At 44.0% G+C, this 26,362-nt stretch overlaps 2 protein-coding genes across 3 annotated transcripts in view; one reads left to right on the top strand and one right to left on the bottom strand.

The window, feature by feature from the left end:
* Positions 1-26,362, bottom strand: part of ICE1 (interactor of little elongation complex ELL subunit 1) — a 524,149-nt gene that overhangs the window by 472,473 nt on the left and 25,314 nt on the right. The gene's annotated exons all lie outside the window — the stretch shown is intronic.
* On the top strand, positions 10,602-25,500 carry LOC137436967 (keratin, type 1 cytoskeletal 11). Its single transcript, XM_068131223.2, has 8 exons — positions 10,602-11,175; positions 11,505-11,587; positions 11,696-11,852; positions 19,898-20,062; positions 20,964-21,089; positions 22,306-22,529; positions 22,926-22,971; positions 24,970-25,500. Exons 1-7 carry the CDS (start codon positions 10,777-10,779, stop codon positions 22,963-22,965), a joined length of 1,194 nt encoding a protein of 397 aa, XP_067987324.2. The 5' UTR covers positions 10,602-10,776; the 3' UTR covers positions 22,966-22,971; positions 24,970-25,500.

The raw sequence follows: 26,362 nt of genomic DNA, 5'->3' as shown, positions 1-26,362 counted from the left end.
TGCCCGCCAACCGGGCGGAGAAGTCCTGGATGTGGGGGACGGGGTAACGGTCGGGGGTGGTGGTGTCGTTGAGGCGCCGGTAGTCTCCGCACGGTCGCCATCCCCCGCCGGGCTTGGGCACGATGTGAAGCGGCGACGCCCAAGCACTCTCGGAGCACCGCACGATGCCGAGCCGCTCCAGCGTAGCGAACCCCGCTTTAGCCACCGCGAGCTTCGTCGGCTCGAGGCGGCATGCCTGGGCATAGACCGGTGGCCCGGCGGTGGGGATGTGGTGTTCCACCCCATGCTTGACGGCCCCCGCCGAGAAAGTGGGCCGCGTAAGGGCCGGGAAGCTGGCGAGGAGGCGGGTGAAATCGTCCGCTGCCGGAAGCGTACAAACTAACCTCGCCGGGACCGAACCGCTCAGCAAGCCGCTTGGCGAGCCGCTCGGTGAGCTGCTCAGTGAGCCGCTCAACGAGCTGCTCAACGCGCAAGCAAGTGAGCTGAACGTTTCAGCCTGGACGAGACGTCTGTTCTTCACATCGACCAACAACCCGTGTGCACAGAGGAAATCCGCACCGAGTAGTGCCATGGGGACACTAGCGGTTACGAACATCCACTCGAAGCGTTGCCTTCCGAACTGCAGGGAGAGGCAGCGCTTCCCAAATGTGCGTATGGGTGTTCCGTTCGCGGCAGGCAATGCGGGGCCCCGGCCCGCGGTGTGCTTGTCAGACGTAGAGGCAGGGATAACGCTCACCTGTGCCCCCGTATCGCATAGGAAACGGCGCCCGGACAAGGTGTTCATTATAAAAAGAAGGCTGCCTGAATGGCCGACACTCAGGGCCGCTACCGAGCGCCGGCTTTGTAGTTTCCCGACTTGCCGAAGGAGCACGGCAGGCAACAATTCCTCGCCTTGTGGCCAAACCTGGCGTGGAAATGGCACCAGGTTTGCGGCGAAGGCGGAGGCCGCGGTTTTCGCGGCGGTGGTGGGCGTGGCGTGGCGGCGGCCATGCGGCGTGCGTCAGCCTTGGGATCCCCGAGGTGTGGTGCATCAGCATCAGGGTCAGCCTCGGGATGCGCGGCGGCCACGCCAAAACTCGCCTACGGGTCCAAAGCCGCGAAGAACCTGTCGGCTTCGGCAGCGAGCGCTCGGGGTTCTGTCGTCACAGAACCGGCCAACGCGAGGCGGACTCGTGCCGGCAGCTGGCGTTGAAATAACGCCCGGAAAAGAGCGTTCGGGGTTTCGTCGCCCAACAACGACAACATATGGTCCATGCGGACCGACGGTCGCGTGTCACCGAGCCCGGGGAGGTGCAGGAGGCGGTCGGCCTGTGCGTCCACCGTGAGGCCGAACGTGGCGAGGAGGAGACGCTTGATCGCCTCATACCTGCCGTCGGCCGGTGGGTTCCTCAGGACCGACACGACGCGGCCGGCCGTGCCGGGCCCGAGGGAAGCGACCACGTGGCAGTACCTGGTCTCGTCCACCATGATGCCTCGAATTCGGAACTGGGCTTCTGCCTGCAGGAACCAGACTTCGGCTTGCGTCTCCCAGAACTCGGGGAGTTTCATTTGGACCGCATTGTTTGCCTTTGCGATGGCGTATTCGGGTGGTCAGCGACGGCTGACCAGAACGTTGGAGGTCACCAAATAAAGCGCGGTGCTACGCGCGCTTGCTTGCACAACAAGAAGGAAGCGGCCAACGCGGTGAGTTAAGAGTCTTTATGAAAAGAGCTCACTGTAGCACTGGCGCGCTCCGGGCTGCGTGCCCGGTGAATATCCCGCGGCCACGCCTACCCCTCGGGCGTGGCCGCCGCCCACTTGGTGCGTGGAATGATGCCCTCACGCCAGTGAGCTTTCGTGTCCGCCACAAAGGTATATATCTTCACGTCCTGGAATAAGGGAAATTCTCTAGTTTTCAGGAGCTGCTAATAATGACAACATACAGTTTATTTCTGAAATGGGTTAGGGTGTGTATATAATATATACAGTCACGTGAAAAAGTAAGTACACCCCATGTAAAGTTTTGACTTTTTCAACATATTTCAACATACAGCTATTTGATCTTCATCTATCTATAATTCCAGTAATCTCTGTGTGTTTGTTTGTTTGTACGTTTGTTTGTTTGTACGTTTGTTTGTTTGTACGTTTGTTTGTCTGTGACCGCTGTTTCTCGACAACCACGGGTCCGATATACTTTAAACTTGCCAGGTATATTGCTGGGGACCCGAGGATGTGCCTTTTCAAGGTTTCATATTAATCGGACAATTACTTACCGAGCTATGTCCAAAAAACGATTCAACCAATCAGAGAGCAGCGAGCTATCGCGTGTGCCGAACGTGGCGAACACACTCTGCCTCGGATGGCACATTTGAGAGCGTATTCATTTATTTCACGTTTGCAAACTATGTTGGCGCTATGTTGGCGTTAAACTATGTTTTAAAACTAATAAAAACGACTTTGCGTTTCATCGTAACTGCGATATACGAACTTCCGGACAGTGAGGACTGCACTTCCGGCATCCAATCACAGAACGCGTTATTGCGTAGGCGTGGCCGATGTGAGAGCGAGCTGATGCTGAGCCCAGCGCGTGCGCCATTACGGTACGTAATTCGATTTCTTCCGGAGAAAATAATAATTTCTCAATAGAGGGGGGATATAAATAGAGGGGGGGACCCCGGGGGGATTGTCACTGTACTCGCAAGCCGTTCGCCGTTCGCTTTGGCGTTGCGAATGGACCAAAACATTTCATGGACCAAACCATTTCATGTAAAGCGTTCGCCATTCGCTTTGGCGTTGCGAATGGACCAAAACATTTCATGGCCCAAACCATTTCATGTAAATAGAGGGGGGGATATAATTTTAGATATAGATATAGTACGGGCATGCCCTAGTTTCAACAATGTTGATAGATAAAGGTGATATAATATAACAAATATCATGAAACATTTACATTTTGAAGTCCATTGTATAATTTAAATAAACATAAATGCAAATTTCGCATGTGGAAAAGGTAAGTAAAAAGTTCTCACCCCTCCCCTCCAAATCTTCCCCATCACCCCTTCCCTCCAAAACTTCCCCATCACCCCTCCCCTCCAAAACTTCCCCATCACCCCTCCCCTCCAAAACTTCCCCATCACCCCTCCCCTCCAAATCTACCCCCTTGCCCCTCCCCTCCAAATCTTCCCCATCACCCCTCCCCTCCAAATATTCCCCCTTGCCCCTCCCCTCCAAATCTTCCCCATCACCCATCTCTTTCAAATCTTCCCCTTTGACCCTCCCCTCCAAATCTTCCCCATCACCCATCCCTTTCAAATCTCCCCCATTGCCCCTTCCCTCCTAAACTCCCCACACACCCCTCCCCTCCAAGACTCTCCCTCGCTCCTCCCCTTCAAGACTCCCCTCTCACCCCTCCTCCTCAAAGCGTCCTCCCCGCTTCTTCCCCCTTCCAACTTTCACCTTCACCTCCCCCAACCTTCTGCCTCGCTCTTCCCCCTCCTCAAATAACACCTCACTGTGCCTCACCCAATCACCATCAAACCTTTTGTCCGCCCCATTCTTCCCTTTCTCCAAGCTATTCTGAAATCTCTGACACACCTTCAACAGCTCTCCCTGCCTCTTCCTCCTCTTCCATCTCTTACCCTACCCCTACCCCCCCCCCCCCCCCGTTCTGTATCCGATGCTCCCCCTTCCTCTTCATTAACAGTATGGACCTCAAACATCCGGGACCTTTCGCTCAAACTTGACTGATCCCTCCATACAGGTTGCTTCTGACAAACCAGACGTGATCTGCTGAACAGAAACTTTCCTCCTTCATGATGTCTCTGATTCCTTGGTATCTCTCCCAGGTTACTCCCTCCTCCGGTATGATAGACCTGAGCCTCGTCCTGGAGGTGGGGTTGCTATCTTTATTTTAAAAACTCTCTTCCTCACTCGCCCTGCACTGCCCTTTCTCCACCTCACCGCCAGGAATACCTTTGGCTACAGCTTCCCCTTCGCTCCCACCTTTTGTTCATATGTGTGTTGTACCGTCCACCAAACAGTGATGACTCCATCTACATCTCGCTGTCTGATAATATGGACCAACTTCTATCTACCCATCCCAACTCTCTCTTCCTCATATGTGGTGATTTCAATTGTCACCATGCCAGTTGGCTGGATGTGGGTACCTCTCTCACCAGCCATGGCTCTTCAGCAAAGGACTTATGCGACTCACTGGGACTGACACAATCTGTCAATTTCCCAACCCGGAGCTCAGTCAACGGAGCATCTTCTCTTCTGGACTTGGATATGACTAACTTCCCTGAAAATGTCTGCTGCTCTTCTTATGCTCCAATCGGCTCATCTGATCATGTGCTTGTTAAAGTGGACATCTCTATGACCATTCTCAGAGAGCCTACTCAGCGTCGACGAGTCTGGCATTTCACTCAAGCCAACTGGCACGGTCTTCAAGCAGCCATCAATCATCTGGACTGGTCTCCCATCTCTACCACCTCTGACATCAACTCATCCTGGGAATTCTTCCAAAGTAAATTGCTCTCTCTCATGCACAGATTTATCCCATCTCGTCTTCAGTTGTCATACCCTTCCTCCCGTTCATGGTACACGGAATCTTGTGGTGAGGCTGTTGCCCAGAAACAACTTCCTTTCGTCTCCTGGAAAGCAAATCCAACGGAAGGAAATCTCATTTCTTTTCACAAAGCGCGAAACAAGTGTGTGTCCACCCTCAGGAGAGCCAGGAAACAATATCTCTCCGTTCCCAAGACTGAACTCTCTTATCTGTCTCCCTCTTCCAAATCCTGGTGGCGTCTGGTCAAATCTGTTTGTGGTGTTTGTTCCCCTTATATCGATATATCCCCTCCCTCACCTCAAATGGCTACACGGCTGACTCCGCACGTGAAAAAGCTGAATGCCTCAACTCTGTGCTTGCCTCTAAATCCTGTGTCCCAAACCCATCCCTCTCTGTACCCACCATACCCTGTCGTACCCAGCTATTCCTGGACTCTGTGTCCTTTCCTCCTGACAAGGTGGAAAAGTTTCTGTCAACCCTCGACTCTGATTCTGCAACTGGACCTGAGGGCATCAGCCCACGGGTCCTAAAATCCTGTTCTTCCGCTCTTTCACTCCCTCTCTCTGTTCTCTTCACCCTCTCTTTTGCTCAAGGTCATCTGCCATCTGCTTGGAAATCAGCCAACATCACCGCTTTGCACAAAAATGGTGCAAAAACAGATCCTAGCAACTACAGACCAATCAGCCTTCTCACAAATATCAGCAAAGTCATGGAATCCATCATTGCTTCAGATATGAAATCTTTCCTCTTCTCCAATGGCTTGATCTCTGGTCATCGATTTGGTTTCAGACCTGGTCACTCTACTCTGGACATGCTGCTTCTGCGTTCTCAACAATGGATGGAGGTCCTCAATGCCAAACAGGAAATTAGAGCTGTCTCCCTTGACATATCACATGCCTTCGATACGGTCTGGCACCACGCTCTGCTCACCAAACTCTCCTCCTTTGGTATCCATGGAAATCTCCAGGCATGGCTGGCGGACTTCCTCTCCAGTCAAAGTCAACGTGTGGCCCTGAATGGGTTTCTCTCATCTCCTCTTCCTGTTTAAGCTGGAGTTCCCCAAGGCAGTGTTCTGGGCCCTGTGCTTTTTCTGGTCTTCATCAATGATCTCTCTGACTCTCTTGAAAATCCTCTCTATCTCTTTCCTGATGACTCTACTCTCTGTCGCTCCATTCCTCATCCCTCAGATCAGCAGTCTGCAGCCTCCTCACTCTCTGCAGACCTGGACAAAATCACAGACTGGGCAAACAAGTGGAACATGTCTTTCAATCCTGACAAATCTCACACTTTTACGATGTCTCTCCGAAAAGACCGACTGGACAACCCTCACATCCACTTTCTGAATAATCCTCTCCAATAAGTTCTGTCACTCAAGCTTTTGGGTCTCACTATCTGCCATGATCTTTCCTGGGAAAACCACATTTCAAATCTGGCCTCCAAAGCCAGTCGCCGACTAGGCATCCTCCGTCGTGCAAAGTCCTTCCTTGGCACACCTGAGCTCCTCAACACATACAAGGCTTTCATCCGCAGCTCAATGGAATACTGCTCTTCCCTCTGGGCTGGTGCTCCTGCCTCACACCTAGCTCGACTTCACGCTGTTGAAACCAAAGCGTTCAGAATCATTGGAATCTCCCGCGATGAAGCTAACTCCAAGGGCCTTTCACTCACTCACCGCAGGCAGGTTGGTGGTCTTTCCGTCTTCCACCGACTCCTCTCTGGCCTTGCCCCCCCAGCTCTCTCTGGGCTCTGTCCCCCAAATATTCCTACAGGTCGCACAAGATCTGCCTGCAACCCTCTTATGGTGAAACTGCGAAAATCAAGACTCTCTGCTCACCTTCACTCCTTCATTCCTCTTTTCTCCCGCCTCTGGAACAAACTCCGTCACTCTCTTCAATCCCACTCCACCCTCCAGGTCTTTAAAGCAGCTGTTCACCACCACTTCTTATCTTCCCCCATCCAAAACCTTGATCTCTTCTACCCCCGCTAATTTCACCCCAAATCCACTTTTTTGAAATACCAACTTCTGTCCTGGAAGTCCCTGATGTCCTTGTGTTTTATACTTCTCCCACCGCCCCCCCCCCCCCCTTCCCACGCCTCCTCCCCACAAGCCCTCTCCGTCCCACACATCTCCCTGCTCTCAAATGGTGTGTTTGTGTGCTTCCCCTCTCTCCCCATCTTGACTTCCGCTCCCTCTTTTTATATATTCTGTTTGTCTGGTTGATTTGTTTGTGAAATAAATGTTAGCTCTTTCACGAGCCTCGATTCAGTATACAAAAAAATAAAAAAAAATAAAAAGTACACCCCTCCATTTATCACTACTTCAAATACCTAAAATTAGAAGCAGGTGCACCAGCTCAGGTGCAAATGATCAGAACATCGTTAGAGAGGATCTTGGAGGAACCTGTCTTATTTAAACCTCAGACATTTAGTTTGGTTTCGCTCTTTGTTGTTGAAGTGTGCGGCGTCACCATGCCTAGATCAAAAGAGCTCTCTGAAGCCTTCAGAAAGAAGGTTATAGATGCCTACGAGTCTGGGAAGGGATTTAAAAAGATCTCCAAACAATTTGAAATCAATCATTCGACTTTCCAGAAGATCATCTACAAGTGGAGAAGATTCCAAACAACTGCTAATGTGTTCAGGCCAGGCCGCCGCAGCAAGTTCAGCCGGAGAGCAGACCACAAGATGCTGAAAGAAGTCTCTAAGAACCCCAGAATGTCATTACGGGATCTACAGGTAGCTCTTACCACTGTTGATGTCAAAGTGCACGAGTCTACCATTAGAAAGAGGCTGCACAAATTTGATCTACATGGGAGGTGTGCCAGGAGGAAACCTTTGCTGTCCAGAAAGAACATCAGGGCAAGACTAAAGTTTGCCAATGAACACCTGGGCAAAGACCAGCACTTCTGGAACAATGTGCTCTGGACAGATGAGTCAAAGGTAGAACTATTTGGCCACAGTACCAGAAGACATGTTTGGTGAAAACCAAATACAGCATTTGACCACAATAACCTGATACCAACTGTAAAGCATGGCGGTGGAAATATTATGGTTTGGGGCAGCTTTGCTGCATCAGGGCCTGGGCAGCTCACCATCATAGAATCAACTATGAATTCTTCATTGTACCAGAGGGTGCTTGAGGATAATGTGAGGCCATCTGTCGGAAAGTTGAAGCTCAACCAAAGGTGGACCTTGCAACATGACAATGACCCTAAACATACCAGTAAATCCACCAAGGAATGGCTGAAAAGAAAGAAATGGAGGGTTATGGAATGGCCAAGTCAAAGCCCGGATCTAAATCCCATCGAGATGTTGTGGGGGGATTTGAAACGAGCTGTGCATGCAAGAAACCCCTCAAACATCACACAGCTGAAAGAATTCTGCATGGAGGAGTGGGCAAAAATTTCTCCCAGTCGATGTCAGAGACTGGTAGACAGTTATAAGAAACGCCTACTTGAGGTTGTTTCTGCCAAAGGGGGCAATACCATGCATTAGAGCCAAGGGTGTGCTTACTTTTTCCACATGCGAAATTTGCATTATGTTTATTTAAATTATACAATGGACTACAAAATGTAAATGTTTCATGATATTTGTTGTATTATATCACCTTTAACTATCAATATTGTTGAAATGAAGATCAAATTCCTCCCATTCTCCAATGGCTTGATCTCTGAACATCAATTTGGTTTCAGACCTGGTCACTCTACTCTGGACATGCTGCTTCTGCTGTCTCAACAATGGATGGAGGTCCTCAATGCCAAACAGGAAATCAGAGCTGTCTCCCTTGACATATCACGTGCCTTCGATACGATCTGGCACACAGCTCTGCTCACCAAACTATCCTCCTATGGTATCCATGGAAATCTCCACTCATGGCTTGCGGACTTCCTCTCTGATCATAGGCAACGTGTGGCCCTGAATGGATTTCTCTCATCTCCCCTTCCTGTTCTGGCTGGAGTTCCCCAAGGTAGTGTTCTGGGCCCTGTGCTATTTCTGGTCTTCATCAATGATCTCTCCGACTCTCTGGAAAATCCTCTCTATCTCTTTGCTGATGACTCCACTATCTGCCGCTCCAGTCCTCATCCTTCAGATCGGCAGTCTGCAGACCTGGACAAAATCCCAGACTGGTCAAACAAGTGGAACATGTCTTTCAATCCTGACAAATCTCACACTCTTACGATGTCTCAACGAAAAGACCGACTGGAAAACCCTCCCATCTACTTTCTCAACAATCCTCTGCAAGAAGTTCTGTCGCTCAAGCTTTTGGGTCTCACTATCTGCCATGATCTTTCTTGGGATAACCACATTCCCAATCTGGCCTCCAAAGCCAGTCGCCGACTGGGCATCCTCCGTCGTGCGAAGTCCTTCCTTGGCACACCTGAGCTCCTCACCACATACAAGGCTTTCATCCGCAGCTCAATGGAACACTGATCACCCCTCTAGGCCGGTGCTCCTGCCTCACACCTAGCTCGTCTTCACGCTGTTGAATCCAAAGCTTTCAGAATCATTGGAATCTCCTGCGATGAAGCTAACTCCGAGGGCCTTTCACTCACTCACCGCAGGCAGGTTGGTGGTCTTTCTGTCTTCTACCGACTCCTCTCCGGCCTTGCTCGCCCAGCTCTCTCTCTGTGCTCTGTCCCCCTAATATTCCTACAGGTCGCACAAGATCTGCCAGCAACCCTCTTATCGTTAAACTGCCAAAATCTAGGCTGTCTGCTCACCTTCACTCTTTCATTCCCCTTTTCTCCCGCCTCTGGAACAAACTCCCCCACTCCCTTCAATCCCACTCCCCCCTCCAGGTCTTTAAAACTGCTGTTCACCACCATCTCTTATCTTCCCCCCATCCAAAACCTTGATCTTTTATACCCCCGCTAATTCACCCCAGATACACTTTTTTTGAAATTCCAAATTCTTTCCTGGAAGTCCTTGCAGTGTTGATATGTCTTATACATCTCCCACCTCCCCCCCAAGCCCTCCCCCTCCCACATTTCTCTCGATGTCCTTGCTCTCAAATGTTGTGTTTGTGTCCTTCCACCTCTCTCCCCATCTTGTCTACCGCTCCCCTTATTTTGTGTTTTATGTGTCGGTTGACATTTTGTGTGATTAATGTTGGTCTTTCACGAGCCTCGATCTTGTGTACAACCAAAAAAAAAAAAAGAAAAAAAAAAGAAGTACGTTGAAATATGTTGAAAAAGTCAAAACTTTACATGGGTTACTTTTTCACGTGACTGTATGTATATATATATACACACGTGTGTGTGTGTCTGTGTTTACGTGTTTGTCATTCCACTCCTGTAGTTCTGGGCCAATTACATGCAGACTTGCTACATATAGGATCAGCACGACCCCAATTAGTGTATAGGGGTGTTTTTTTTGTGTTTGCCGGTGGTATTGGTGGGGATGGGAGGAGATGGATGAAAGTGGAGGGGACGCAAGTTCCCTTTGTGGATGTAAATGTGTATATATCGCGCCGCTCCAGGTGGGAGAGGGTATTACAAATCCCCATCCTTTACAGTTTACAGTATTCCTGTCTCCACGTTTTCCAGTGCAGTGAAGTGTTTGAATTTATTATTTTGAATTCCACGTTTGAATCTATATATAAGGATAATAACACAACCCCCCCTGGTCACTCCCTCAGGGAGCGGAAGCTTCTAGTGACAATAGTAGTGCAACCTGTCAGATTTACAATGAGGACCATATGTCTTGTTACCCATGCTAGGAAATGTTCACATTTAAGAAACTTTTTTTTTTTATGTTCATGTTTTGTTATGTATCTGGTTTTTATGTTCAGGAATTTGGTTTTTGTTGAGAATATAAACAGTAATGCATAAGTCATTGCAATATATGTATCAAAGGCATTAAGTAAATTTCATGCGAGTGCAAACAAACGATGCACTCGACATATTGTAGGAGTGTATGTTGATAAGAAAGTTGGCTCAGGTAAGGTAAGTTCAGCGAAGCAATGTGGGCGGTGGTACCTGGGGAGTAATTTTTTTTTTTTTTTCCCCCAGAGAAAGACAAGCTGTTATATGTCAGTGCCAAGAGATTAAACTGTTTGAAAAGAACATTTAGCCAAGCCCTCGAGGGTAGAATTTGAACCATCAGTCATTGGATCAACAGCCTGCCCCCCTAAGCTCTGAGTCCACTATAAAAGCAAAGGTTCACTAACGGAGCTTCTGTCTCCTTCTTCTTCGACAATTCTCTCCACAAAGTGGTCCTCTTGTCTCGTAGATATGTCTGTGTCTCGAAGTTTCACCAGTAGCAGTATGTCCCATGGTGGTGGTGGCTCCTATGGTGGTGGCTCCTATGGTGGTGGTGGCAGTCTTTCCCTCGGTAGCTTTGGCGGTAGTAGCTCCTATGGTGGTGGTTGCTTTGGTGGTGGTGGTCTTTCTGGTGGTAGCTTTGGCGGAAGTCAAATGAGAACGACTTCATGCGCTCTGCAAGGTAACGAGAAGCAAGCAATGCAGGGTCTTAATGACCGCCTGGCCCGATACTTGGAAAAAGTCCAATTCCTTGAGAAGTCCAACTCAGACATTGAGCTCAAAATCAAGGAGCTGCTAAAGGGAAGAGGTCCAGATAGCAGTAAAGATATGAGCCATTACTATGAAGCCATCACCGACCTGAAAAACAAGGTAAGTTCTTTTATAAAACAATTCGTCCATGCACTCACTGTGTTTATATACATTGATAAATGTTGGAACAAATATACGGAAGATGTGGTATCTTTGGAGGTGTTATCTTCGGCAGCAGCCCAGTTGATTAATTGAGAGATTGAACAATTGTTGCATTTTGTTTTTTGGTACCTCATTGATGTTTTATCCAGGTATGCATCTTACAGGAAGGCCTCGAAGGAGAATGATCCAAAACGATTGTGCTTACTAATCAGTCAGAGATTATTGCGGATGTATTATTATAGTCATTTTGATATTTGGTCTTTTTTTCTTTTCTTTCCCAAACAAAGATCGTGCAACAGATCATGGAGAATGCAAAGATTGGCCTGGAGATCGACAATGCCCGACTTGCTGCAGACGACTTTCAAACAAAGTGAGAGTGACTGACTTTTTAAAACGTTGTGACCAACGTGACTGTGTTTGTAGAATGTGCCGCACACACGGCTAAGAATAATGAAAACTAACTGAGCTCTGCCTACAGGTGGAAAAATGAAGACGCATTGCGCAACTCCGTGGAGGCCGACATTGCCAATCTGCATGCCATGCGTGACGAGTACACCTTAGCTAAATCAGATCTTGAGTGCGAGATTGAAAGTCTGCAAGATGAACTGAAATTCATGAGGACGAACCATCAAGAGGTGGGCGAGATTGTTGTGGAAATTTAACAATGGCGCAATTTTAAAGTGCAATATATCTTACACGTATATGCTGATGCCCTGAGTAAAACATGGAAAAACTAGAGCAGCACTCAGTAGAGACCACACCTCCACCAGGCTGAACACCTTACTTTTCCTATCGCACTGGTAGGCCGGATCCAGATCCTCACCAAAATCTAACCATTTCGTCCTTGTCACACACCAAACGTCTCCACCTAATTTCGTCCGAATCCATCCACACCTTTTTCACATATCCTGCTCACACAGACAGACTGAGACACAGACAGGGTGAAAACATAGCCTCTGTCCACCTTTGGTAGCAGAGGTAAAAATTATGTTACATTTAAAAGAGAACCGATGAAGACGAGTAGACGTGTGACATATTATATTTAATATATGTATATATATGTATATATATGTATGTATATGTATATGCATATGTATATATATATGTATATACAGGGTGGGTGGAAAGTCGCTCCCTATTTTAAAGTACTTATAAATTATGATAGATAGAATTATCTATAATTAGATAGGGTTAATATATATATTATATAATATATTATAAGTACTTTAAAATAGGGAGCGACTTTCCACCTACCCTGTATATGTATGTATATATGTCATATGTATATATATGTATATATATGTATGTGTATATGTATATATATATGTATATGTATATATATGTATATATATGTATGTATATATATATGTATGTATATATGTGTAGGTATATGTATGTATATATGTGTATATATATGTATATATATGTATATATATGTATGTATATATGTGTAGGTATATGTATGTATATGTATGTATATATATGTATCTATATGTATATATATATATATGTATATTTATGTATGTGTGTATATATATATATATATATATATATATATATATATATATATATATATATATATATATATATATATATATATATATATATATATATATATATATGTATATATATATATATATATATATATATATGTATATATATATATATATATATATATATATATATATATATATGTATATATATATATGTATACATATATATACATACATATACATACATATACCTACACATATATACATACATATACATACATATACCTACACATATATACATACATATATATATACATATATATACATATATATACATACATATACCTACACATATATACATACATATATATACATATATATACATATATATACACATATATACATACATATACCTACACATATATACACATATATACATACATATATATATACATATATATACATACATATACATACATATACCTACACATATATACATACATATATATATACATATATATACACATATATACATACATATACCTACACATATATACATATATATACATACATATACCTACACATATATACATACATATACCTACACATATATACATACATATACATACATATACCTACACATATATACATATATATATATATATATACACACACACACAAAAGACATGAACCAGAGAGACCAACTATCAGGTTACATACACACAATGGTGAACCTTTTGACCCCATCACCCCCAATATATGCGGTAAAACATTCCCCTTCTGTCCCCTCCCCTTATTGCTATCAAATCCCAACTTTCTTCTCTATTTCTCACCCCTCCTAACAAAAGGCCTTACCTTTTCTTTGCTCAAACATTTTATTCCGTTCAATTCCTCCTCTCATTTTCCCCCCTTGCACACATAATCTGTACATGTTGTTTGGAAAACACAACTCGATTTTTTAATCCACAAGTGCATTTGGCATTTCGGTAAATATTCCCATCAAAGTTTGCTTGCTCTGGAATGCCGTCATCGAAAAGTATGAGGATTGCAGATTAAAATCCAAAGTGAGTGTGGTGCACTGGTGCTCACAACTCGGAAACTGCCAAATACCTGTACAGGTTTTAACACAGTGAGTGTGAACAGGTTTACGCAAAGAGTGCATATTTCCATTTTTACAATGTGATAACATTCTTGCAATATTGCTTTGTACCTAACATGTTGCATCTACACCTGGCCTCAGAGCTGTCTAGCCTGGGTTTGAACCCCGACCAAGGTACATTTCTGTCATCCTGTTGTTTCACGGAAGGTGCGATTCATTATTGTGTGTGCCGTCCTTCTGATGGACGTTAAACTGGATGTCCCGTCTGCAGGCATTAGATGGCGGATATTAAAGATCCCTCGGTGTCCTTCGCGAAGAGTAGCTGAGCTAGCGCGGGCACTCTGACCAAATTCCAAATTCCTGTCCTATCCTGCGGAGGGTGTGGCACAGCGGTAGAGCCTGGCACAGCGGTAGAGCCTGGCACAGCGGTAGAGCCTGGCACAGCGGTAGAACCTGGCACAGCGGTAGAGCCTGGCACAACGGTAGAGCCTGGCACAGCGGTAGAGCCTGGCACAACGGTAGAGCCTGGCACAGCGGTAGAACATGGCACAGCGGTAGAACCTGGCACAGCGGTAGAGCCTGGCACAGCGGTAGAACCTGGCACAGCGGTAGAGCCTGGCACAACGGTAGAGCCTGGCACAGCGGTAGAGCCTGGCACAGCGGTAGAACCTGGCACAGCGGTAGAACCTGGCACAACGGTAGAACCTGGCACAACGGTAGAACCTGGCACAGCGGTAGAGCCTGGCACAGCGGTAGAACCTGGCACAACGGTAGAGCCTGGCACAACGGTAGAGCCTGGCACAACGGTAGAGCCTGGCATCAGCGGTAGAGCCTGGCACAACGATAGAGCCTGGCACAGCGGTAGAGCCTGGCATCAGCGGTAGAGCCTGGCACAACGGTAGAGCCTGGCATCAGCGGTAGAGCCTTGCACAACGATAGAGCCTGGCACAACGATAGAGCCTGGCACAGCGGTAGAACCTGGCACAGCGGTAGAGCCTGGCACAGCGGTAGAACCTGGCACAGCGGTAGAGCCTGGCACAGCGGTAGAGCCGTGCCCTTGTAGCGTGACCAAATGAGGGCAATCTTGTGTCACTTCATTAGTCTCTTCAATAATTGTGTCTCTCCTTAGACAAGACAGAAAACATCATGTTTCGAATCTCAAGGCATGAAAAAGGCCTCTCCAACCTGTTTCCTTCCTTAAAGTCAGAGTGGTGCCATGTCAAGTCCTTCTCTAGTGTGTGCTCAGCTACCATCTCTAGTGTGTGCTCACCTACCATCTCTAGTGTATGCTCACCTACCATCTCTAGTGTGTGCTCACCTACCATCTCTAGTGTGTGCTCAGCTACCATCTCTAGTGTGTGCTCACCTACCATCTCTAGTGTATGCTCACCTACCATCTCTAGTGTGTGCTCACCTACCATCTCTAGTGTGTGCTCACCTACCATCTCTAGTGTGTGCTCAGCTACCATCTCTAGTGTGTGCTCACCTACCATCTCTAGTGTGTGCTCACCTACCATCTCTAGTGTGTGCTCACCTACCATCTCTAGTGTGTGCTCAGCTACCATCTCTAGTGTGTGCTCACCTACCATCTCTAGTGTATGCTCACCTACCATCTCTAGTGTGTGCCTACCATCTCTAGTGTGTGCTCACCTACCATCTCTAGTGTGTGCTCACCTACCATCTCTAGTGTGTGCTCAGCTACCATCTCTAGTGTGTGCTCACCTACCATCTCGAGTGTATGCTCACCTACCATCTCTAGTGTGTGCTCAGCTACCATCTCTAGTGTGTGCTCACCTACCATCTCTAGTTTGTGCTCACCTACCATCTCTAGTGTGTGCTCACCTACCATCTCTAGTGTGTGCTCACCTACCATCTCTAGTGTGTGCTCAGCTACCATCTCTAGTGTGTGCTCACCTACCATCTCCAGTGTATGCTCACCTACCATCTCTAGTGTGTGCTCACCTACCATCTCTAGTGTGTGCTCAGCTACCATCTCTAGTGTGTGCTCACCTACCATCTCTAGTGTGTGCTCACCTACCATCTCTAGTGTGTGCTCACCTACCATCTCTAGTGTGTGCTCAGCTACCATCTCTAGTGTGTGCTCACCTACCATCTCTAGTGTATGCTCACCTACCATCTCTAGTGTGTGCTCACCTACCATCTCTAGTGTGTGCTCAGCTACCATCTCTAGTGTGTGCTCACCTACCATCTCTAGTGTGTGCTCACCTACCATCTCTAGTGTATGCTCACCTACCATCTCTAGTGTGTGCTCAGCTACCATCTCTAGTGTGTGCTCACCTACCATCTCTAGTGTGTGCTCACCTACCATCTCTAGTGTGTGCTCACCTACCATCTCTAGTGTGTGCTCACCTACCATCTCTAGTGTGTGCTCACCTACCATCCCTTCCCTCATCTCAACCAGCATCACTGGAAAATCCGTCCGGGTTACGGAATGTCTGAAGTCAGTGTTTGTCTCCAAATCGAATGTGTCAAACCCATCAAGTTTGGTCTCCATCTTATCCCTTGTACCCACTGTTTTCTAGTCTTTGTATCCTTCTCACCTAAGAGAAGGTTCAGTGCAGCCTCAGTCGTGCATTGGAGATGGGTTGCATCAGTGCCCATGTTCTCAAATCCTGCTCTGCCATTCCTGCTCCTGTCCCCCCCTGTCTGCCCTGTTCAAGCTGTCTTCCTTTGGCCACCTTCCACCTTACCTCTGCATAGAAGTCAGTAAATATCACTCCCATCCACAAGAAGGGTGTGAAAACAGACTCCATCAACCATCTCTTCCTTCATACAGATTACTCCACATTTATCATACTTGACTCCATGCCACTGACGAGCAGACAGCACCTGTGTCACCCTCTGCTGCTCTGGAATTGATTAGATGCTTTAACTCCTGACAAATCTCAGTCTCATCCTATCGCTATAAAAGGATCATCAAGCAAACCTACCTGTCTATTTCCATGGTCAGGTACAAGAAGAGGTTCAGTCTCTTGAACTTCTAGGTCTCACAATCAGCCATTTCAAAGCTGGCCTCCAAAGCCAGCTACAGCCTGGACATCCTTCATTACGCCAAATCACTCCATAAAAATCCCCTGACATCCCCTGACGATGAGGCTGAAACACCAGACGTTCAAACATCGTTTTAACACATTCTACATTGGAGTCACTCTGGACCACACACTTTGTTATGAAGATTATATCAACAAGACCAAACACGAGGTGGAGGGGCCAAAACAAAACCGTCCAAACTGGCCAACTCAAAATGAGGTACAGAAAAAACATAACGTGCTCCTCTGTCACAGAGTATGCCTGCCGGGCATAGGAACAGTCGGCACATGCCAACAAGCTGGAGCCCGCTCTCATCTACCCCTGCCGTTGCATTGGCAGCTACCTTAAGCCAACCAAGGTGGATGATTTCTTTTCACTCTCTGGAATTGCAACTCCAGACATGTGATGAGCAATCACAAACAAAGCTGAAAAATATGTCAACCCACAGATAATGGCCACCAGATGTTCCAGTAGCAACGTGCACACAATAGACAGAAGTCAAGGTCTGTTACTGGCACTCATAGATGTCAAGCTGCAGCATAAATGAAGCTTGTCTGTGTGTGATGGGTATCCTGTTAGATCACACGTAAAATTAGATTAGTTAACTTTTACGATATACAAATCATTTCCGATGTATCTTTTATGGGATGACTGTATGAGGATGTGTGAGTTTGTCCACTATATATACTCCATACGTCTATAAAGTATGTACAATTAGAATGTGAGTACGTCTATAAAGTATGTACAATTATAATGTGAGTACGTCTATAAAGTATGTACAATTAGAATGTGAGTACGTCTATAAAGTATGTACAATTAGAATGTGAGTACGTCTATAAAGTATGTACAATTAGAATGTGAGTATGTCTATAAAGTATGTACAATTAGAATGTGAGTACGTCTATAAAGTATGTACAATTATAATGTGAGTATGTCTATAAAGTATGTACAATTAGAATGTGAGTACGTCTATAAAGTATGTACAATTAGAATGTGAGTATGTCTATAAAGTATGTACAATTAGAATGTGAGTACGTCTATAAAGTATGTACAATTATAATGTGAGTACGTCTATAAAGTATGTACAATTAGAATGTGAGTACATCTATAAAGTATGTACAATTAGAATGCGAGTACGTCTATAAAGTATGTACAATTATAATGTGAGTGCGTCTATAAAGTATGTACAATTATAATGTGAGTACGTCTATAAAGTATGTACAATTATAATGTGAGTACGTCTATAAAGTATGTACAATTAGAATGTGAGTACGTCTATAAAGTATGTACAATTATAAATGTGAGTACGTCTATAAAGTATGTACAATTATAATTTGAGTACGTCTATAAAGTATGTACAATTTGAATGTGAGTCCGTCTATAAAGTATGTACAATTATAATGTGAGTACGTCTATAAAGTATGTACAATTATAATGTGAGTACGTCTATAAAGTATGTACAATTAGAATGTGAGTACATCTATAAGGTATGTACAATTGGAATCATTGGAATCTCCCGCGATGACGCTATCTCCGAGGGCCTTTCACTTAATCACCGCAGGCAGGTTGGTGGTCTTTCCGTCTTCTACCGACTCCTCTCTGGCCTTGCTCCCCCAGCTCTCTCCAGGCTCTGTCCCCCAAATATTCCTACAGGTCGCACAAGATCTGCCTGCAACCCTCTTATGGTTAAACTGCCAAAATCAAGACTCTCTGCTCACCTTCACTCCTTCATTCCTCTTTTCTCCCGCCTCTGGAACAAACTCCCTCACTCTCTTCAATCCCACTCCTCCCTCCAGGTCTTTAAAACGGCTGTTCACCACCATCTCTTATCTTCCCCAATCCAAAACCTTGATCTTTTCTACCCCCGCTAATTTCACCCCAAATCCACTTTTTTGAGGTGACTTTTGACTTCTTTCCCGGAAGTCCTTGGTGTCCTTGCGTTTTATACCTATCCTGCCTCCCCCCAGGCCCTCTCGCTCCCACACATCTCCCGATGTCCCTGCTCTCAAATGTTGTGTTGTGTGCTTCCTCCCCTTCTCTCCCCATCTTGTCGACCGCTCCCCTTTTTATATATTTTGTTTGCTTGTTTGTTTGATTTGTTTGTTTGATAAATGTTAGCTCTTTCACGAGCCTCGACTCTGTATACAAAAAAAATAAAAAAATAAATTAGAATGTGAGTACGTCTATAAAGTATGTACAATTATAATGTGAGTACGTCTATAAAGCATGTACAATTATAATGTGAGTACGTCTATAAAGTATGTACAATTAGAATGTGAGTATGTCTATAAAGTATGTACAATTAGAATGTGAGTATGTCTATAAAGTATGTACAATTATAATGTGAGTCCGTCTATAAAGTATGTACAATTAGAATGTGAGTACATCTATCAAGTGTGTACAATTACAATGTGAGTATATCTATAAAGTATGTACAATTCGAATGTGAGTACATGTGTAAAGTATGTACAATTACAATGTGAGTATGTCTATAAAGTATGTACAATTAAAATGTGAGTACATGTATAAAGTACGTACAATTACAATGTATGTAAGTATATCTATAAAGTATGTACAATTAGAATGTGAGTACATCTATAAAGTGTGTAGAATTACAATGTGAGTATATCTATAAAGTATGTACAATTCGAATGTGAGTACATCTATTAATTGTGTACAATTACAATGTGAGTATATCTATAAAGTATGTAATATTCGAATGTGAGTACATCTATAAAGTATGTACAATTACAATGTGAGTATATCTATAAAGTATGTACAATTCGAATGTGAGTACATCTATAAAGTGTATAAAATTAGAATGTGAGTATATCTATAAAGTATGTACAATTCGAATGTGAGTAGGTCTATAAAGTATGTACTGTAAAACCACACGAAATGAGTCCAGGCAAGGGTATCCAATCTTTGTTTGCTCGTTTTAGTTATTAATGTCATCATACAGTTCTTGTGTCTGAAAAATGACTGAATATAATATTTACTTGTATAACCAACCTCTTGTCCCCTTTCCCCAATGCAGGAAGTCGCAGCCCTGAAGGCACAGATCGCTGGTTCCAACATGTCCATTGAGGTCGATGCTAAATCAGGTACAGACATCTTTCAGATGTTGGCTGAGTTGAGGAAAAAGTATGAAATTATCATGGATCAGAACAGGGCTGAAGCTGAAATGGCTTTTCAACAACAGGTCAGTGCATATATATTTACTCATTGCTTTTGCTCTTTCAAGAGCATCAATTGGATTCAAGAAATAATAATAAAAAATAACCAGGCTCATAAAGTCTTCTGACTGAGAATTCTGTGAAGTTTAATTATTAATTTAATGATTTGTCAATGGTCTGCAGCATGTCCCCTTCTTGATGATGTTTGTACAGCAGCCTTGAATCAATAAATGGTCATTTCTGCTCTCAAACCAAAGGGCCTTCCAATAGCTGAACAGGGGTGGAACAGACAAAAACAATAATTGTATGAGATAATAAATCTCTAAAGAGTGCATTTTATCTTTATTGTCTTGCCCACTTGATACAAATTCACAAGTACTGTATCTGCACATTCCTTTGCACATGATCGGACCCAGCAGACTTTAAAAAAAAAAAAATACAGACTACCGGTAACATCTATAAAAAAATTTTTTTTTTTTTTTTTTTTTTTGTATACAGAGTCGAGGCTCGTGAAAGAGCTAAAATTCAACATGTAAAAACAATAAATAATTTCACACAACATAATTACCTTTCACAGGTGATCTATCAAGGTGTGTACCGTCCCCTCGGATGGACGTTTGTCCCATGTGCCAGCATTCGTTCTAAAAGTAGGCGACCAATCTCCGGCACCATGAACAAATTACAAATTCCTGCCCTAACCAGCAGATGGCAGTATTGCATCAGCAGTACAGAGTCGCCCTCAGCCAATGATGCTACCCCGCAGTCTTGTGCTGCATATGAACGAAGATTACCTTTTGCCATACCTTCAGAGAAAATAAATAAACAACTGTTTCCAGCATGATTACCAGCATCCCATATTGCAACTTGATTCTTAACTTGATTCTTGATTCATATAACGATGTGTGTGTCTTGCTGTTTGTATTGCAGGCAGAGCAGGTGCAAACGGTGGTGGTTCAGCAGAACCAGGCATGCAATGCAGCTAAAGGTGAAGTTGTGGAAGTCCGACGCTCCATGCAATCTGTGCAATCAGAACTGGAGTCATTGCGTGGCATGGTAAAGAAGCATCAGCACCACCAGCTTAATGCAGCACCCTTGATAACTACTTTTACAACGTTAAATTGTTTGTACAAGGCAGTGTTGTAGCCATACTAGTCACATATTTATCCACGTTGCCACGAGCGGCCATCGCATGCTCTGTGATCCATGAAGAGGTATCAGGAAAAGGAAGAACCAAATAACAGAACAAGCATGGGGGATGCCCTCAGAATGTTATTCAAAAATATTTTGGCTGTTACTATGTTATATAAACCTCAAGAGGGTTGAAGGATTGAAGGACAAAATAGGAGACTTTGAGAAGTAAGGGATATGGGGATTAATGGGGGTTAAGGGAGGACTTGGGGTGAACAAAATGGATGCAGCTGCAAAGTCTCAGGAAGGAAAAAATGGAAACTCAGAAAGAGTTGGGCTTGTGAAGGATTAATGGAGGTAAAATGATCATGGTTATGGATGGGGGATGATCTGAGTTGCTGGTGAATAGCTGTCTTGAGGGCCTGAAGGGGAGCACGACATTGAACAGACTGAGGAAGTTGGTTGCAAAGGTGGGGAAAAAGAGGAACGGTGGAGTGGAGGTAAGTAGTGATTTGGGGAATTTCATCAGGAGGGGTTCCTGGCAGACCTCATGCGTGCTGCAGATGCTTGGGGGACCGGGCACAGAAAGAGCAGAGGGAGCAAGAGCAGAAAGGAGCTGGTAGAAGATGGAGAAACCATCGACCTGTATGTGATGGCGAAGTGACTCAGCTTCATTGTGGGAGATTCCAATGATCTTTAAGGCCTTGGTTTCCACGGCGTCAAGCTGATCGCAAGGTGTGAGGCAGGGGAGCCAGCCTAGTGGGAGGATCAGTGTTCCATCAAGCTGCAGATGAAGGCATTGTACGTGGATAAGAGTTCAGATACGCCAAGGAAGGACTTTGCATAATCGAGGATGCCCAGTCGGAGACTGGCTTTGAAGGTCAACTTAGAAATATGGCTTGCACATGAAAAATCATGGCTTATGGCGAGGCTTCTTGAAGAAAGCGACAGTAATATGTCACAGTATTATGTTATTATAGTTACCGTACAATGCATACTTAAAACTACTTCGAGAGTACAATACGTCTCAATCAAATTATCAAAATAATTAGTGTCAGCCATTGAATTGTATTCATGATCATTCCTCGAGCACACCGCACTACATTGCTAACCACAATTGAATGGACGTTAACACCCGCAGTGCAATTCCTTGGAAGACCAACTGGCAGACGTAGAAGATCGCAAGGCCCGAGAACTGGAGCGATTTTTGCAAATAGTAGCTGGCCTGGAGCACGATCTCGCCACGGCACGTTCAGACATCAACCAACAGATGTTCAAGTACTCAGACTTGCTTGATCAGAAGATGAAGCTGGAGAAGGAGATTTCCACCTACAGAGATCTGCTTTCTGGAGGAGAAAAGATGCAGTAAGGATTTATTGTCTCTTTAGTCACGTATTGTAAATACACGATTCATTTTATCCTTATTGTATTTCTTCTTCTTGATGTAATCTTGTAAAAATGTATGTGCCGGAGTAAACTGCCCCTTATGAGTCCTGGTCCATGATGAGGGATCTCTCCCCATTTTTCTCACCATTTCTCCCCATTTTTCTCCTTGAAATTTGTGAGGGGAATTTCTCCCAAAATGCCAAGTTCTCATCTTCAAATCTCTCCCCACACCCCATGAGCTATCAATGAAATACAGTACGTCCAAACTTGTAACCTAAGTAATTTATATGGATGTGGTGAAATACTCTGAGGTCGATAATCAGAATGTTATCTGTCATTTTCCATATCCTTACATGTATTATGTTCTCTTCTTAGTATGCCAGACACGAATCAAATTGGACTTGTTGGATTTTAGTCAATGGTAAGTTTACATCGTCATGAACACGGAGCACTTGCAGTTTTACTGTTTGATGGACTCATCTCATTCCTGTTTATTAGTCCTCTTCCGGTTTCACCGGAGGAGACTATATAGGTTTGCTCTCCATCTGTCCATCGCACCTTTGGTTTTCCAGACTTTTCCCCCTTACCCTTTAACATATTGAACGGAATCTTGGTAAATGGCTTTATTACGATAAGTTACAGATTTACAGAAACTGTGACTTATTCTGTAGCTTTTGCATAACTAAACCAATTTGTTCTGTATATGGCTCATAATAGCTGAGTGTTTGGAACAAGAACATTCATTGGGACCAGTAGGGGAAGGGCTTTGCAAAAGCAATGCTCCCTCTTGTTATAACGACAAAGGGAGTTCTTTTTATTGATTTTGCTTTCTTAACAAGATCGAGGCTCATGGAAGAGCAAAGTGACGGGGGTTCGTGGGGGGTGAACTGACAGTGAGGCAACTTTTGGACACAATAAGTAAGGGAATGAACAAACAGGAAGAAAGGAGAGGAGGAGAGGAAACTAATCTGTAAGTAAGAGATTTTGGGCTAGAAGTGCCCAATGGGGATTTTAAAAAAAAGATTTGGGGGTGAGGATTGGGGATGACTTAAGATGGGAGTCCATCGCTTGCTTGAAGCCCTGGAGAAAAGAGTGGGACAGAACAGCCTCAAGGTGGTGTTTCCTGTACAGACATAGAGGTGAGGAATAAAGTGAGCAGTCAGTCCGGATTTTTGGAGTTTAATAAGGAAGGGGTTACTGGAAGAACATGGCTAATGTATTAAATTCCTCATCCTTGGATCAGATCTAACTCACTATTTTCAAATTGTATTTTTTTACCCTTAACCAGAATATCCAGCTTCCTTTGATTTGTAATGAAGCAAAATGTGGGTAAAACAATTAAAAAAGAAATGCCCATTCAAACATGTTCTCTCAGAAGTACGCACAATGGTCAAAGAAACGACAACATTTTTATTTTATTTTATTTTTCTATAAACAAATATATGTAGTTAAGAAGGAAATATTTCCTCTCATTAATTAAAAATATAACGATGTCATATCTTGGACTCTTGTGTTGGTATTTCATTCATAAAACTTTTTGAACATCCCTCATAAATAAATCAATTATTTTCTTCCACGTCAGGGCCTACAAAAATGAATGTCTTATGATCACAATGTAAATCCTTTTAAAACAATAATAATAACTAGAACGGGCACTCGGTAGAGCGCATACCTTCGCCGCAGCTACTGTTCTGTACTTGGCATGGGAGTGTAGGGAACAGAACAACAAAAATACGATTTTGACCTTTTCGTGACCTTGACCTTGACCTTTGACCCGATTGCTCCCAAAATCTAATCAAATGTGTCCCGTATAATAACCAATCATCCCACCAAATTTCATGCAATTCGGTTGAATACTTTTTGAGTTATGCGAATAACATACACACACACACACAGACATACAAATAAATACACAGCGATCAAAACATAACCTTCCGCTTTTGCGAAGGTAAAAAGTCAAGAGTTTGGGCTAATAATCTCACTATATTAAAGAAGGCAAAGTGTGTGCGTCTGAAAATCATAGAAAAAAACATGGCTAGGCCGATCTTCACCAAATCTTGCATAGGTGTTGGTAGTACACAGGGTCGGGTCATGGACGCCTCTCAGCCCTCCATCCCTGCAAGGGGAGGGAGGGATAAAGACGACTTGCAATTTTCATCTGTACATGTGGCACAATGCAAGTGCTTTACTGACCCCTGCTGCAGACAACGTGCATTAGCCACGGCACAAAATACTCGTATATTTGCCCCACATCCCCCCACATTCCTGCCAGACTGCATCCAAAAGGAGCGGGTTTTTCTCTGGTCTTGTAAAAAGGAAAGACACGATGGCAAAGTGTTAGTTCATTAATTACCTTTTTTACTTTTGATGGTAAAACAGGTGATGTAATTGTCTTTATTTCTTTCTCTTTTTTTTTTAGGTTGAAGGAAGATCATTGAAAATAAAGCAACCTGCACCATAAATGCTTGGCTTTTATCATTTTATGCACTTCTTTTATTTGGATTGTTGCTTGGTACACTTGCTTATCTCTTCTTCCACATACATTTCCTTTTTTCACTTGACATGCAACGTGCTGATTCATAGAAAAAATGTGAAACCCTGAAAAGTTAACACTATTCAAAATGTGAATGAATTGGCTTTACGTGTGAGAAAATTCAAAATTTCCCCCAAATTTTTTTTTTCTAGAAACTGACAATTTCATAAAAGCACTTAATGCAAACTGGAAAAAATCCCAATAACATGAGACAAAAAGAATCCCTGAAAGCCCTCCCTGTATTTTACATCAACATGTTGCATCATCATCATCATCAGCATCAGCATCATGCTGAACTGTGTTGAAGACAACGGAGAAAATTTCACATCTTTATGTTCGCTTGAAATGTTTACTCTCTTTCTGCGGTGTTATCGAATGTCTTGAATAAACTGGGTGGTGAGCAATACCTCTAATAAACTACTTGGCTCTCATTTATCACAGAATGCACTTCTCTACTTCAGCAGATCAATAAGTATACGCCAAGAAAAGAAAAACCCCATGAATAATGGTGAGGTGAGATAAAGAAACTAAACTCTTGTGAAGGAGATTAAATTGTCACTTTAATTTGACATTTTTAAGGGAGGACCACCAGATAATACAGACCCCTTAATGACTGCGAATTACAGCTTGCCTAGTTCAGCAAAATAGGCTACATGTTGATAGATGATGGATTCAGTGAGGTGAGGAACTCTGCAATTGCTGTTTCATTTTCAAGTCAATCGCATGAAAAGTGGCGATTTTTCAGATGGAAATTTATTTTAGAAGTTTGACCTTGAGTTGACCTTTTGACCTCAAAATAGTTGGTTTCGCAATTCAATGACTCAATACACAAATGCTGTTCAATTTTCAAGTCAATCGGATGAAAAATGACAATTTTAGAAATTGGACCTCAAGATGACCTTTGACCTTTGACCTCAAAATCAATCGTTTCTTCCTTATGACCAACTCTACCATCTGGTGAAGTTTCGTGAAGATCGGTTTAAAATTGTAACCTGTAGGCGATTGACAGACAAACAGACAGATAGACAGACTACTTGAAACAGAATAGGACACGAGACCAACCAATATCGTTGAAAAATCTTCGATATTTGCAAGTTATAAAAAGAGGTCACAATTACCTGGAAAATGGAGTGCTTGGGAATGTGGTCATTTGGGATAGAACAGATCATGAGTGCAGAGACGGGTGGTGACCTGTGGTAGCGGTGAACAGCCATCTTGAAGCCCTGGAGGAAGAATGGTACTGGACAGACTGGGGAAGTTGATTCTACAGGTGAGATAA

Source organism: Myxine glutinosa, chromosome 11 (assembly GCF_964187855.1).
Source record: "Myxine glutinosa chromosome 11, kmMyxGlut1.1, whole genome shotgun sequence".
NCBI classification, from domain to species: domain Eukaryota; kingdom Metazoa; phylum Chordata; class Myxini; order Myxiniformes; family Myxinidae; genus Myxine; species Myxine glutinosa.
The sequence above is the reverse complement of the archived record's forward strand: the minus strand, read 5'-3'. Positions and strand labels throughout refer to the sequence as shown.

Coding starts and splice junctions, on each gene's coding strand:
- LOC137436967 (XM_068131223.2), top strand. CDS start 10,777: ATGTCTGTGTCTCGAAGTTTCACCAGTAGCAGTATGTCCCATGGTGGT. Junction 11,853..19,897: donor TGAGGACGAACCATCAAGAG/GTGGGCGAGATT, acceptor TCCCCAATGCAG/GAAGTCGCAGCCCTGAAGGC. Junction 22,530..22,925: donor TCTGGAGGAGAAAAGATGCA/GTAAGGATTTAT, acceptor TTCTCTTCTTAG/TATGCCAGACACGAATCAAA.